Source organism: Balaenoptera borealis (genome assembly GCF_965194805.1).
Source record: "Balaenoptera borealis genome assembly, chromosome: 11".
In the NCBI taxonomy this organism is placed as follows: domain Eukaryota; kingdom Metazoa; phylum Chordata; class Mammalia; order Artiodactyla; family Balaenopteridae; genus Balaenoptera; species Balaenoptera borealis.
Window position 1 is genome coordinate 88,111,047 of NC_138868.1, and position 14,463 is coordinate 88,125,509.

At 46.7% G+C, this 14,463-nt stretch overlaps 1 protein-coding gene across 1 annotated transcript in view; it reads left to right on the forward strand.

Moving 5' to 3' along the window:
• The window catches only part of LOC309606633 (neural cell adhesion molecule 1-like), a gene marked incomplete at its 5' end in the record, with an annotated part of 71,831 nt that overhangs the window by 47,462 nt on the left and 9,906 nt on the right, over positions 1-14,463 (forward strand). The window contains 2 exon segments of the mRNA XM_082343930.1: positions 5,852-5,976; positions 9,340-9,520. Of these exon segments, the coding sequence (XP_082200056.1) occupies positions 5,852-5,976; positions 9,340-9,520 (306 nt within the window).

The window sequence follows — 14,463 nt, forward strand, 5'->3', positions numbered from 1 at the left end:
TGGCATTCTGCTCAGGGATACAAAGCGCCTGTACCTTCCACCTCTTCCCCACCCCACCTCCCTCAGTCCCCCAACCCAGACCATCTACTTGTCATGGCAAAGGTCTTATTGGCTGTTTTGCTTTGAAACCAACCACAAAAGGATTGCAAACGTTTTGGTGACCATCCAGAAATTGCTCTCCATGGATTATAGACTTCAGGGATAATGAAAAGTACTGATTTCCTCAGAAACTTTGTCCGGCTATACTGAGGGAAAACCAATTTTAAATGGGCAAAAACCACCTAAATCCTGGTAAATTTCATGCCAGTTATAAATGTATGAGATTTCTCAGCTTTTAGTTTATAGTCAGAACAGAAATGGATACAGTGACCTATGAAGGTCAAGTAATCGTACATCTTTTATCATCACAAGGAACTACTTGACGTCTAAAATTTGGAGGGGGTAGGAAAAAGAATGACAGATTTTTTAGTACACAAAATACTGTAAATAGGCATCTCAAGCAGTCATTTGCTCCACATCTGCAATATCATCGGGACTACTTAGGCTAAGAGTGATTAATAGCAGTGATTGTAAGAAGGTATTTTTTTAAGTGCATTATCATCTGTTATTTTCAATTTTGGTTTCATGAGGTTCCACTGCCAATAAGACTTTGTCAGAGTTTTCCAGCTGAGTCTTCCTTTTTCTGAGGTTTCTTTGTATCCTAGTGTCTAGGTACTTGAAACTAAAAATAACTTGTTAAATCTTTGTACTCTCAGAGGACATTAATCTTATTTCTTAAGCATTTGTTCTTCAGCTGTGTCTGTGTTGGAGAGGAGTCCTGCTTTTTGTTCAGCTGTTTTTCTAGCCCTGATGGGGTAGATGAAAAACCTAAATGAGCCCAAAGGAGTCTCATGTAATTAACAATTATACCTATTAAATGTCTCAGAAAAGACCACTGCCTTTGCTGGGGAAGCTTTTCTCAGGCTTAGGGAGAAGTTGTCACTGGGCCAGATCCATTCTGTATCTTATCAGCGCCTCATTTACAGCCCTTATGGCTTTCAAAAGTGAGGAGTAGGCCTTCCAAGGGGAAGCTGAGCTCTGAGTCAAGGGTGATGGCAAGGGCTAGGCTTGAAAGAGAAGACTGACAGGCAGAGGTGGAGCCATAGCATAAAGAAACAGTGACAGAAAAAGTGGAGGAAGACAGCTGTGTCAGGGGTGGGTGGAGTGAATCACAGCACACACCAATAGTAAGTTCACAATAAATGTGTGATTGATTGGATCAGATAAAGGGCAGGGAAGGGGGGATTATGTTACTGATTGTTTCTAAAGAAGATTAACTTTTTCTTTCATTTCCTTTCTGCTTATCACCTAAAATTCAATAGCTACACTGACTTAGATATGTGGCTATTAGTTCCTATTTACATCTTGTATTCTTTTCATTCTTCTTATAATGTGTTCCTTGGTTTTTTTTTAATAACTGCTCTATCATTTCAATAAAATATTTGGGGAAACTATACACATTTCATTATGTTACAGTACTTGTTAGTGATTTCTAAGGAGATGATGAATTAAAAATAAAACAAAACCAAATATGTACAGGCAGGAAGCTGTAGATCCTAATTTTTAGAAACTAGATGGATCTGTCATTTTACAGTTGAGTCGATTATACGCCTTCAGAAATGTTTGAGTTCATAAAGGTACATATTGTCCTATTTTCTTCTAAGTGGAGTTCATTTGGGGGTAGATTCAGGATGTTGGTGTGTTTTGTGGATGTAACTAGTAATTTGGTCTTGAGAATGTGTTAGAAAGTACTCTGGACTGCAGTCAGAGACAGGAGTTGAGATTCTCCTAGAGTGATGCGTAAAGAGAAACACCACAAAAATTACGTCATGCCATCCCCTTGCTTAAAGCCTTTCAGTGACTTTCTTAATAAAATCCAGCTTCTTCAGAAGCCTCCTGTGAGCTCTGGTCCCGCTCTCTGAGTCTTGTCCTATGTCACTTTCTCCCCTTTGGCTGGGCCCCAGTCGCTCACAAATTCTTTCCAAGTTGCTAGAAAACGCAAGCTCCTTCCTGCCTCAGGGCTTCTGTGCCTGATGTTCCTTCCCCTGAAATTCTCTGCCCCACCTCCTTGCCCAGCTGGCTCCCTTAAAAACCAGCTCCTTGGAGAGGTCTTCTCTGACCACCCATCTCAATCAGGCCTCCTGCCTGTTCTCCCAAAGCATGCGAGTGATTTTCTTTGTAACACATGGCAACACCTCTGAATATTTTATATATGTAGACTTTACTGTCTCCCCTTCTGGAATATAAGCCAGTTACCTTATCTTGTTGAACGATGAACCCCCCGGTGCCTGGCCCTATTCCTGGCTTATGTAGGTGCTCAGTAAAAAGGTTTGGGTAAAGGGAAGCTTGAGTTCTGAACTAAAGCACTAAACTTGCGAATCTGTACAAGTGAAAGGAATCTGCAAATAAGAAAACCCGGAGACTTGACAACTGAAGTTTAGTGCTCATTTGAAGCATATAGAATGAAAAGGAGCCATTGAAAAACAGAAAGGCAAAAAAAAAAAAAAAAGAAAAGGCAAAAAAAAAACCTTTCATATTTAAAGCAAGTCAAGAATAGCAAAAGTTTAAACTATCAAAATCTTACGATGACAGAGCACAAAAATCAATGTATTTTAGTGCCTTTAAAATATATATATTTAGAAAGAAATATAAAATGTTCAAATCACCTTCAAATTATGAGAAGAACATGAAAACATTGGACAAATGCTAAGATATCACTTCATGGGCAGTTTTAAGAGAAGGAAAATGGGAAGAAGAGTAAGAAGGTAAATAGGAAAAGGGGGATGGGAAGAAGAAAAACGAAGGAGAGAAATACTCTGAAGACTCTGGTCACTTGGGGGTTGGAGAGCACTTTGCTTTCCCTGCCCTGTGAAGTACTAATCAGTTGAGTAACCAGGGCTGAGGGCTCTGGACCTGCCCCACAGGAGGGAATCTGCCTACAGAGCTGCAGAGCTTCTATCTAGAGCGATACCCAATGATAGCCGTGGACCAGGTGAACTCAAGCCAGCCGTCAGACTCGGCCAAGAGGACAGAAGTTCCAACAGTGTTCCCTAAGCCACGGGTACTTGTGATCCGGGTGCATAGGCACAGTCAAATGGAAAATGGCATCACCCACAGGGAACTGTCTTGCTTTTGTTAGAATGGTTGGTAGCAGTGCCCCAGACCCTGGGGTTGATCTGGCAACCATGACGATGGAGTTTGGGAATGGGTGAAAATTGCTTTGTTAAGCCTAATGCAGGTTCTAACCTTGGTGGAGGAAGTGATATTTAATGTCACATAAAACCAAAATGAATTATCCTCTAGAGAGTCATCTGGTTGGCATTTATTTCCTATTTTTCTTCTTTCCTAGGCCAGCTCAAGTCTATTAAAATTCTGTTAGCTAAATGTCAATGGGTTCAGCATGCCTCCTCTCTGTGGCACATGTTGAAATTTTCCTATAAAATACTATTTTAATGTATTAAACAGAATTTTATTAATGTCAGTCCCATAGATTTCCATACAACCCAGTACCCTGTCTGGAGTTACATTTACCGGCGTCGGTTTATTTTTATTATTCTCAATTCATGATGACAAAATACTTAGTGGGAACAAGAAAAGGGAAAGTAGCTTTGCTGCTTGAGCTAAATTACTGGAGGACTAAGATTTGCATTTAGCATTCTGGCTGTTGGGCTTAATTAGGCCAATAGTTTCCTAAAAGAATTGAAGCTAGAGTTTTCTCTTGGTTGTCTAAAAAGAATTAGCCAGGCTTGGCTGTGCCAGGCTGGAAAATTTACCGGTTTATTAAGAAGGGGCATTTTGCAGGCACGACATTAAAAGATTTTGAGCTGCGCTGGCACTTTGGTTTCCCCAATGAGGAATTTGTGATGTTAATCCTGTGTTTGCTCTGAGGACCTTCCGGGGCCATTAGCACCCTGTGGGCTGACATTATCCAGGGGCAGTGTTAAGATCAGCTCGGTGCTTTGTGACCACCTAGAGGGGTGGGATAGGGAGGGGGGCAGGGAGATGCAAGAAGGAGGGGATATGGGGATATATGTATATGTATAGCTGATTCACTTTGTTATAGAGCAGAAACTAACACACCGTTGTAAAGCAATTATACTCCAATAAAGATGTTTAAAAAAAAAAACGTGAACTCATTTTGGAAAGCTGGAAGGTTTCAGAGTAGAAGTGTCCTTATCTTTTTTAGTACCCATGTTACCGAACGAATTTCGAGTACCTGACACACAGTGAGGCCAAACAAACCAAAACATCAGAGTTTGGAGCAGAGAAAGGTTATTGCAGGGCCATGCAAGGAGACAGATGGCTTCTGCCCAAAAAACTCCATACTTCTCAAAGGGTTTCAGCAAAACACTTTTATTAAAGGCAAGGTGAGGGAGGGCGGGGTTAGTTGTGCAAACTTCTTAGTGTTGGAATCCTTTGTTCTTGCAGATATCTACATAGGTCAGGTCAGGATGTTCCTGTAAACCTCCAATAAAACAAATGTTATTTTCTGTTCTGCAACTTTTTATCTCTATATGAATGGACTCTTAAAGGTCAGAGTCCTGAGAACAGGCTATCCTGTATATTTCAGGCTATAGGCAACATTGTTTTACAAAAGGTTCAGAGCACAGGCAACAGAACAGATCTAGTTTGTCCCATACAAGCTTATCTTTCTTCTCGACCTTGGATTCAGAGTTCTACTGCAAGGAAAAGAGAAACATTGACTTTTTTCTGTTGAGAAATGCTAAAGACATATTTCCCTCTCTCTTCTCACAAATAAAAAGACTTTAATGATCGTTCCATTAATACAAGGTACCAAGGATTATCACTCAGGCTGTTGAGCCGCAAATGCAGGATACTTACAAGAAACTTGCCTACAGCAACTCAGTGCTGTACTTAATCACAACTGGAAACTCGTTATTTTTTTTTAATGAATCTAAGTAATAAAATTTAATTCATACAAAGATGGTCACAAGAATGCAGCATCATTCCACCCCAGTTAGGGATTAGACTGCTGGGATGAATCATATATCCAGGAGAAAAAAACTGGGCTGCTTTGAAAAATTATTTGATGGGTGTAAGTTTTCTCCTTAAATGCTTACATTTTCCCATATTTCAGGCTGTTCCTCAAAATGTACCAGGTTCATAAAAGTTAAATCTGCAGTTGTAAGAGCAGCTAAAAGAAAATACAAGCACATGACAGAAAAAAAAACAACACTTCTCTCTAAAATGGTGAAAGGACTATGCTAGTAGGGAGGGCAGTTTCCCAGAACATTCCCGAAAGGCGTTCTCAGTTTGGGCTAAGTCTGAGGCATCCAACTGGAATTCAAAGTTTTATATGCATTGCTTTTTTTTTTTTTTTTTTTTAAAGTTTGCTATTGGGGGTGCACGTGTGAGAGCTATAGTTTTTTTAAAAAATTAATTTATTTATTTATGGCTGTGTTGGGTCTTCGTTTCTGTGCGAGGGCCTTCTCTAGTTGCGGCAAGTGGGGGCCACTCTTCATCGCAGTGCGCGGGCCTCTCACTATCGTGGCCTCTCTTGTTGCGGAGCACAGGCTCCAGACGCACAGGCTCAGCAATTGTGGCTCACGGGCCCAGTTGCTCTGCGGCATGTGGGATCTTTCCAGACCAAGCCTTGAACCCGTGTCCCCTGTATTGGCAGGCAGATTCTCAACCACTGCACCACCAGGGAAGCCCTATGCATTGCTTTTTAACCATTTGAATTGCTGAGAAAGCAAGAGGCCAGCCCCACCCCATCACTACATCCCATTCTGATGGATTGGATTTTCATTTTGTGGATGAAAATGTCATGCGAATTACGTGACTGTTTCAGGGGAACCCAGTGCACCTAAGCTCGAAGGGCAGATGGGAGAGGACGGAAACTCTATTAAGGTGAACCTGATCAAGCAGGATGACGGCGGCTCCCCGATCCGACACTACCTGGTCAAGTACCGAGTGGTGGGTGAGTGGCCTCCTTCCCGAGCTTCACACCACCCCACAACCCTGACACCTGCCTTCTTGGAGCAGCAGCGTGCAAAGCCCAGGGGGGCAGGGGCGGCCTCTGCCTGGCAGGTGGCTCCTGGGTCCAGGTTAGGGTTTTACATTCCAGGATTGACTTGCAGCCTTTAGATCATGTCTACACTGAGACCACTTTTTTTTCAGTCCCCTATTTTATATTTTTTAATTGAAATACAGTTGATTTACAGTGTTGTGTTAATTACTTCTGTACAGCAAAGTGACTCCATTATACATATATATATATACACACATTCTTTTTCTAATACTCTTTTCCTTTATGGTTTATCATAGGATATTGAATATGGTCCTCTGTGCTACATATAGCATGGATAAACACACTGAGACCATTTTAAAACCTCTAAAATGATTTTGGTGACGACAAATCCATACCATGATTGACTTTTCTGCTTCCTAAATTATTCTACGAAGTTATCTTGCCATCACCCAGTACTTTTTGCAAATAACATACTGATATCTGATAATCACACTTGGATAAAGTGTGTATCATAGGCCAGGCATGCAGGCCCATGATCACATGCATTTTCTTCTCCCCAGGAACCCTACGAAGTTGGTCTTAATGATTATCCCCACTTTACAGAGGAAGTAAGTGAGGCTTATGCAGTCAGTGACCACGTGACTCATACAGCCAGGCAGCCAGGGTTTGAATCCAGGTCTGTGTGCCTGAAGAGACGGGGTCCTTAGCCCCCGGCCTGGACTGCCTCAGGTCCTAAACCAGCTCCTTCCCTCGCCCCCCCCCCAGTGCTCGTGCAGCCCACCTGAGCTGTTGTCACCCTGCTGTCCGGCTACCAGTGAGCCTGGCCTTAAGCCTTTTCTTCTGGGTTTGCCCACCACCCATCTAAGATTTCTGACATTCCACCTGTCATCCCCGACCCCCAAACTGAAAATCATCCCATTGTGGTTTTTTGGTTTTTTTTTTTTTTGGTTTTTGAAAGACCCTTGGCCATTGCCTTCCACAACCAATTGCTGAGAGGTTTAGAGGCAGCCTCTGAGCATTGGAAATAGCCTCTTGCTAGGATTTCTTGCCCGTAGAAAATAATGAACTTGAGAGGAGTTTTCTTTCTTCAGATAGCCCCCCAAATAGGCTTTTCCCAGGAAGTTTGACTTACTCCCTCTCTGCCTTTTGATCAGCCCTGCTTGAAGTGCCGTGGGAGCCCTAACCCGGTTAGGTTTACGGAGAGTCCGTACAGCACAGAGCGCTCCCAGGCACACGTCTCAGCCGCTGGGCCGCCTGTCAGTCCACTCAGCCCTCTCCTACTTAACTGTGAAGTCCGGTGTGAGCCTGATGTTGGAGGAGGAGCCTCAGTTGACTTTCCTAAGGCCCAGCCCAGAGGCACCACCATCTGAGAGGTCCCTGTGGTTTCCTTGCCGTGGAGTAAGATGCAGGGACTGGGCAGGTGGTCCCATGGAGCCCACTGGAAGTGGGCAGTGTGGGGGGAGGATGTTATTATGTGTTGTTATGCTGATGCGGCCCAACAGACATGGGACCCAATTCCAGCTTTGGGACCTGAATAGGTCACCCAGTCTTCCATAATCTCCATTTCTCCATCAATAAAATGGGGAGAGCTTATCGAGCTGTTGTAAAGATTAGTTATAACATAAGCAAAGAACTTGAAATGTGCCTGACACTTGGAAAACTCTGTACATGGTAACTGTGATAATCACTGCTATGATGCAGGCTGGGGCTGGAAATATCTCCCTTATGAGGCCACATCAGGTGTCAGTGTTCCAGAAGAGCCGTCCCAGCTGTGCCAGGCAGGCCTGCCTTAAAAAGACAATTGGGGCAAAACACTGGGATATGTTAGACTTCGACAACCTTAGCTGTCCTCTCTCTTCCACCTCAAAATCCTAATATTTGCTGAACATTACTATTATTATATATTATTAATATGTATTACGTAACGTAATGTTTGCCTTATATTCTGGCTCTCTCTTTTGTAATGATGTTTGCCAAGGAAAGAAGCCTTTCAGAGAAAGAGAACAAAAACAGCTGAATTTCTTCGTTTTAACTTAAAATGGGGCACATGCTGACACTCTCAGGAGCCAACTTAGAGCCGTAGCCCGGCTTCCAGTTAGACTCTGAGGACACGAGCGCCCCTTTCCAGCATTTCCCCACACTGGTCATGGCCATGACACGAGTGCTATCCCATTCCTAAAGGCATCTCTTTGGCTGGTACAGAGCATTTTTCTGGGAAGACGGCTGGCTCTCCTGGAATGTAACTCTTCCTCCAGCCTCAGCCACGGGCTAGACCACCTTCCAGGTGACACTGCTAGCATGTTCTGCTCTTCCGGGGAGCAGCCCAATATCCAGTAGACATGGGTCAACGGCTCCCACCCAGAACAAACTCACTGGCAAACGTGTAGGATAGAACTGGACAGAACATTCGAGAAAAGAGGGGCACCTATAACTCCAGCTTCGTGCCTGAAATCATGCCCTGGGCAGTGCTCTGCTGAGCTGAGTGTACCTTGTAGGCACTCTGGGCACCTCAGCCTTGGACCTGACAGAAGAATTCACACCTGTGACACCTCCAGCTCCAGTCTCAGAGACCAGGTCACACTGCATGGAAAAGGACCATCCAGTTCAGTGCAGCAGATGTGTGTTGAGCTCCCTTCTACGAGAGGCTTTGGGCCCAGAGGCTCTTGGCCACAGCTCGACTGCCCATGTGGCTTGGGGAAGTCACCTGACCTCTCCCTCCCTTCCCAGTCATCAGCTTTAGTAAGGGCCTGGCAAAAGCGCTGGCAGGCTTGTTGTAGGGATGCAGTGAGAAAATGTGCAGAAAGCCTTTAGTCCAATGCCTGGCATGTAGTGGGTGCTCCATAAATGATAGTTTTAATTTTTAATAAAAGTGGAATCTGTGCAGTGTTCCCATGTCAGGGAGGTGAGTCACACACCTGAGTGTGACCAACATTCTGAAACAGGACAAGAAACACGGTTGTTGGATTACTCTTCTAGGTCATCCTTAGGCCATGGGCCAGCATTCCAGAGTGTAGCTTGGGTCCCTGCATGCTCTCAAGGTGATGCACAGGACATTGAAGAGTTGGCCCCATGCCACACTGGCAGTCTGCCGCTGTTTGTATTTGCAGGCACGCACGGTTGACCTCCTGACCTGCGTGATCATTTACCTTTGGGTTTTTCAGGCTGGTTAAGAATAAAGACCATGTCCTATCTTTGGTTTTTATTTCTGTTTTGCACAATCCCTTATGTTCCTCCTGTTAGCTGGTCTTAGCAGCTATTTCATCTAAAGCTTTCTGGTGTCTTGTATCTTTCTTGCCGGTTTCTCCCAGAAGCTCTCCCCCGAATGGAAACCAGAGATCAGGCTCCCATCTGGCAGTGACCACGTCATGCTCAAGTCCCTGGACTGGAATGCCGAGTACGAGGTCTGTGTGGTGGCTGAGAACCAGCAGGGAAAGTCCAAAGCAGCTCACTTTGTGTTCAGGACCTCGGCCCAGCCCACAGCCATCCCAGGTATGACGGCTTTGCTTTCTGTGAGTTTCCCGCTTTGAATTAATGCACAAGTGCCGCACCTCCTAACGTGCCTGAACAGCCCCTGACAACTCGCTTGCTTACAGCCATCCTCATGATCGGTTGCCCATGCAAAGCTTAGTTTTGCTTTGTACCTAGCTGTGCAGTAGGTTGAGATGGACTGGACCCCCAGGAAGGCTTGGCCAAGCCTCCTGAGTGAAGGTCCTGTGTCATTCAGCCTGGGAGGACTGATGATAAGCCAGTCCGTGGGACCCCTCAGATGGGAAAGACCCCAGCTCCAGCCAAGCTTTGGATGCTGGTTGAGGAAGGATCCTTTTTTGAGACCTTATCTGCTATCTACCATTTCATACAAGGACCACGTAACTATTTTTAAGCACTTTCTATCTGATGCTTGCTTACCTGCACAACTGTGGTCCAAATCTCTTCTCTGTGGGAACCCCGAGAGAAGGAACATATGGTGCCCAGTTAGTTAGTTAAAAATCCTCTCTGCCAAGGGCCTCTCAATTGAAACAAAGATTAAATTGAGCCACTTGAAACAGAACAAGTGGAGAAAGTAGGCGCTGGAAACCCCCATCCATGAAAGGCAGTCCAGTCTGCTAGAGGCCGGGATGGGAGCAGCTCTCCCAGGAGATGCAGATTTGTCTCTAGGGATCCAGGACCAACTCAAGTGTGGGAATAAAGTGAGAGTTCTGCTTTCCGGCCCAGCTGGCTTGCTGCTGATGGCCAGTCTCCTCAATGACCTAATTCCTTGGAGCAGAAGGAGATCTTCATCGTCCCTCTCTGCTTTTCCAGAGCAGCCAGATGCCAACCACAGGCAGGAGAGGTGGGCATAGAACATACAGCTGCAGCCTAGTGGAGGGGTCCCCATAAATGCTCTGCAGTGTCCAAGTGTGGTAGGAAGATGCTCCAACCTCCCGGTGGCCTTCGTCTGGCCTCCATTATGCCTGTCCTGTCTAGAGTGCTTGCCCCCAGCTCTCAGCTCAGTGACCACGATTGCTCTTTCCAGAGGGAGAGAGGCCAGAAAGGACATGGGCTACTATGACACAGGGCTGTGTGTGTGGAAGTGGGTTAGTCGAGCAGCAACAAAGTAAGATCAGTGTGTGCTTCCCGATGGTTGGTTGTGCATGAGTGTGTGTGTCTGATAGATGTGTGCGGGCCCCCAGGGAGTTGGCGGCCATAGGTGAGAAGTGTCCGTGGTCCTCCCCTCTGCATTGACAGGGAGACTCCTTAGCATAGGCTAGGGTGGGTGTCTCTCTGCAGGCACTGGTCACGTGGTCAGTGATGAAGCCAAGGCATCTGGTTGTGACTGTAAACAATGTTCTCCTGACTGCTTCATAGGCTGTCCAAATAGAGGTGGCCCTCTCTATTCTCTGCCCCTTCTTTCTCTGCGTTCTTGGGTCAGTTTTTCCCTGAAATTGACAGTCTGGTGGGAGTGTCCAGAGCTGCTTGGCTTTTATGGGGCACTTAGGAGATGGGGGAGTGAGAAGCCTTGAGTGATTCCTTTGCAGTGAGACAGATTTCTCCTGGCATCTATTTCCTTGGGTAAGACTTCGTAGGTGGTGATTCCGACACACTGCGTTCCCAGGCTGGGTACTGCCAGCGGCATCAGCTTCTGGGGTTGGAGAAGTTGGGGCCACTGTGTGTCAGATACAGAAATTCTGGGAAGACCAGTCCCCCGGGTCCTGCCCACTGGAGTTGTCAGAGTCCTTCTGGCTAATCTCCCAGGCTCCCAGTTAAAGGGGAGGGTTGGAGGGGCTACTCACCTCCCCAAGAGGGCTTCGGCCTCTACTGCATAGGTTTTAGAAGGAGGTTGCTTGGTTGGACTTCTCTGGGACCTGCGAATAAAACCTCTGAATTATGAGATGTACGTTCACGGTGGAATTCTGTGGTCAGTGGGTGGTGGAGGTGAGAGGTGCAGAACTAGATTCTCTTTAAGAGCGCTATGGGTGGGGGGATTGTACAATAGGAAGAAGAGTCCGATATATTGCTGAAAAGGTGGCCCCCGTCCTTGCATACAGTTTGCTGCACATACTACAGTGATCAGATGTATCTCTACCCCAATGTGTAAAAAGCTCTAGAGACTAGAAGGCCGTGGGGAGACTCCTGACTGCATCTTAGAGACCTCCCCTTATCAAAGGTAACACTTTCCTAATCAGACTCTTGTATTTGCCTGTGGAGGCTTCTGTTCTCTCACTTTAGTTTCATTTGCTCGCTGACCCCTAACCCCTGAATTCACCCTGCTGTGCTGCTTCTGGCCTCGCTGAGCTTCGGAACTGGCCTTATGGTGATAATACTGCACTGAACTCTTCTCTAACCTTTGTCAGTTTAATTTACAAAATTGAATTAACCTTTGATTCGTGCATTTTCTATATTTGACCTTTTTTTTTTCTTTTTATCTATTTTTTTTTCTCTGTTTCTATCTCTTCCTTCTCTTTCCTCCTCCCCCCTCCCCTTCCTGTGTCTGTTGTCACACATATCACCTTGGACGTCACTGGGACATCCCCACTGCCACATTTGTTTTTAAACAACCACATTCTCTCTGAGGACCCATTGCTTGGCACCTGCAGCGACCTTGGGAGGCTCCTCCGCGTCCTACACCTTTGTCTCATTGCTTTTCTCTGCAGTGACTCTTCTCTTGCTCTGTTAGGAACTTGAATGCCAAAAAACTAAATTTGCCTAAAAGCCCAGTTCCTATGACAATGATCAGTGCCCCCTTTGGAAGAATCTGTCAGGACTGCCATGGCCACACCACCAAGCTCTCTGTGGAAGAGGAAGGTTTGGCAATTGGAAAAAGCTGGACCTCCGGACTTATTACCCTTCACAGATACTTTTGTGCCACTTCATAAGGAGTTTGCCCCCTTTTTCATAGCAGTATAAAAATGTTTGGGAGCTCTTCTCTTTAAACTCTCTCTATATAATATATATTTTAAAAAACAACAAAAAACCATTACACTAGGTTTACAGAAAAGTTTCTGCACATCTGCTACTGGTTGCATTTTTGGTTCTTACCTGAAAATGATGTAGCAGAGAAGGATTTCTAAGTACTCTCTAAAGCTTGCATCAGATTGTTAAAATCACCCCGTGTCCCCATTGTAACCCTGTGCTCCTCTGCTGCCCTTCAATAAGTAGTTGGCTTCGCTCGCATTTAAGTGCCCCTGGTAAGCCTGCTGCGATTCGCCGGAGCATTTTGCTGGCATGATGGGCAAAGTAAGTCACCCTGTTGCCCATGCAGCGGAAGAACTCGGATTTGTTGAGTATTTTCTGGGGCTGATCCAACATCCTGGGAGGCACTTTGGTCCTGGTAGTATAACCAGCACCCGGCGCTGGCTCTGTGAACAGGGCCACCCTAGGACGTGCCCAGCAGCTGTGGGCTCTGGAAGGTGCGTGTCTCCCAGTCAGGGTGATACTTGCTGCATGGCTACAGATCAGCCACAGACCTCGTGTCTTGGTGGATGTGGCCCAACTGTGACCCACATTATCGCGTAAGCATCAGTCCCCCAGGTTGGAAGCATCCACTGTGAGCCTGGCGCGAGTTGCGCCCCCCTCCCCACACGTGCTCAGTAGAGCGCAAGGCAGGGCCAGCCCGGAGTGCCCATAAATTGGAACCCAGCCATCCTGTCATACTGCCCGAGTGCCCCGACCCCCTGTCGATCAGTGGCTTCAGTGACATTTTAAAAATTCTGTTGGAAGCCAGCTGCCCCTCTGCTGTTGGGGGTACCCCACGACATGCCCAGGAGAGGAGGTGAGGTGCGTTTGTTAAAGTTCCCCGTAGAGACTCGGGTGAATCCTGCTCAGGGGCGTCAGTGTCTGAGCTCGGGGGTACCTTCTCCTGAATAAAAACTGCCCCCTCCGTTGTGGTCACATATCATTCCACATATCTCATCTCTGAGCATCTCCACAGAAGTTTGATCTTTGTTCTTTTTGGTTTCTTTACTTTTTGGTTCTGTTGTTATTTTTTAATGTTCAAAGACGACCCTTTCTCTTTGGGAATCCAAATGATCCTATGGTCTGCAGGGCAGAGCTGCCCGTGTCAGTGGGCACAGGCCCGTGTCCCCAGCGCTGGCAGTTTAGAGGGTCAGGTACACACACCGGAGGCCACAGGTTACCCAACAGCTCAGCCAGGCAGCGCCTGTCGCCCCAGCCCCGTTGGCCTCCAGCCCCGCCATGAACCTCTCCCCCGGGATCCCCGATCTCCCGTCCCACCACGGCAGCAGGAGCAGACACGGTTCTTAGGCACAAGGCAGAGTATCAAGAAGAGGCCCATGGTGCCTCCGGGCCCGGTGTAGAATCCCAGGGCCATTAGGAGGGCAAAGGAGGGAGAGGTGGTCCTCACGCAGGTCACCCGTCACTGTCCCCTGACTCCCGGCAGGCTCTTGGTATCGTCTTCGGCAGAAGTTGCATATTCACCCAGGAGGGCCCATCTCAGAGGTCTGCCCCACCCTGGTCCCAATCCCATAGGCAAGGGCCTATGTCTGTGTTTCTGAAGATCTGGCCCAAAGTGTGGGGAGGGCTGACATCCATGACCCTGTCCCCTCAGCTCATTCTGGGCCAAGCAGGCCTCAGCTGAAGAAACTTTGGGGTCACTGCATTGGCCCCATTCAGACAGGCCCATGGTTTGTAAGGGATGCCCTTCGGGGGACAGCATTCAGGCACGCCCGCTCCCACCGGACACTGAGTTCTCTCATGGTGGCTGCAGCCCTCAGCCCTGCCGGGAACCCCTAAGACAGGCCCTGAAGGAGGGAACGCTCGCTGCCCCGCTCAGCCGCCCTGCCCCTGCGCCCTGTCTCAGTGCTGCCCAGTCTCGACACGCCACAGGGCTTCTCTGCTCATTTTTTGGAATATTTTTACGGCAGGTTTGGATCACGTTTTTCTACTAATAAGAATGCTAACATTGTGTAGATAATCAGCGAGGCCTTGATGAAATT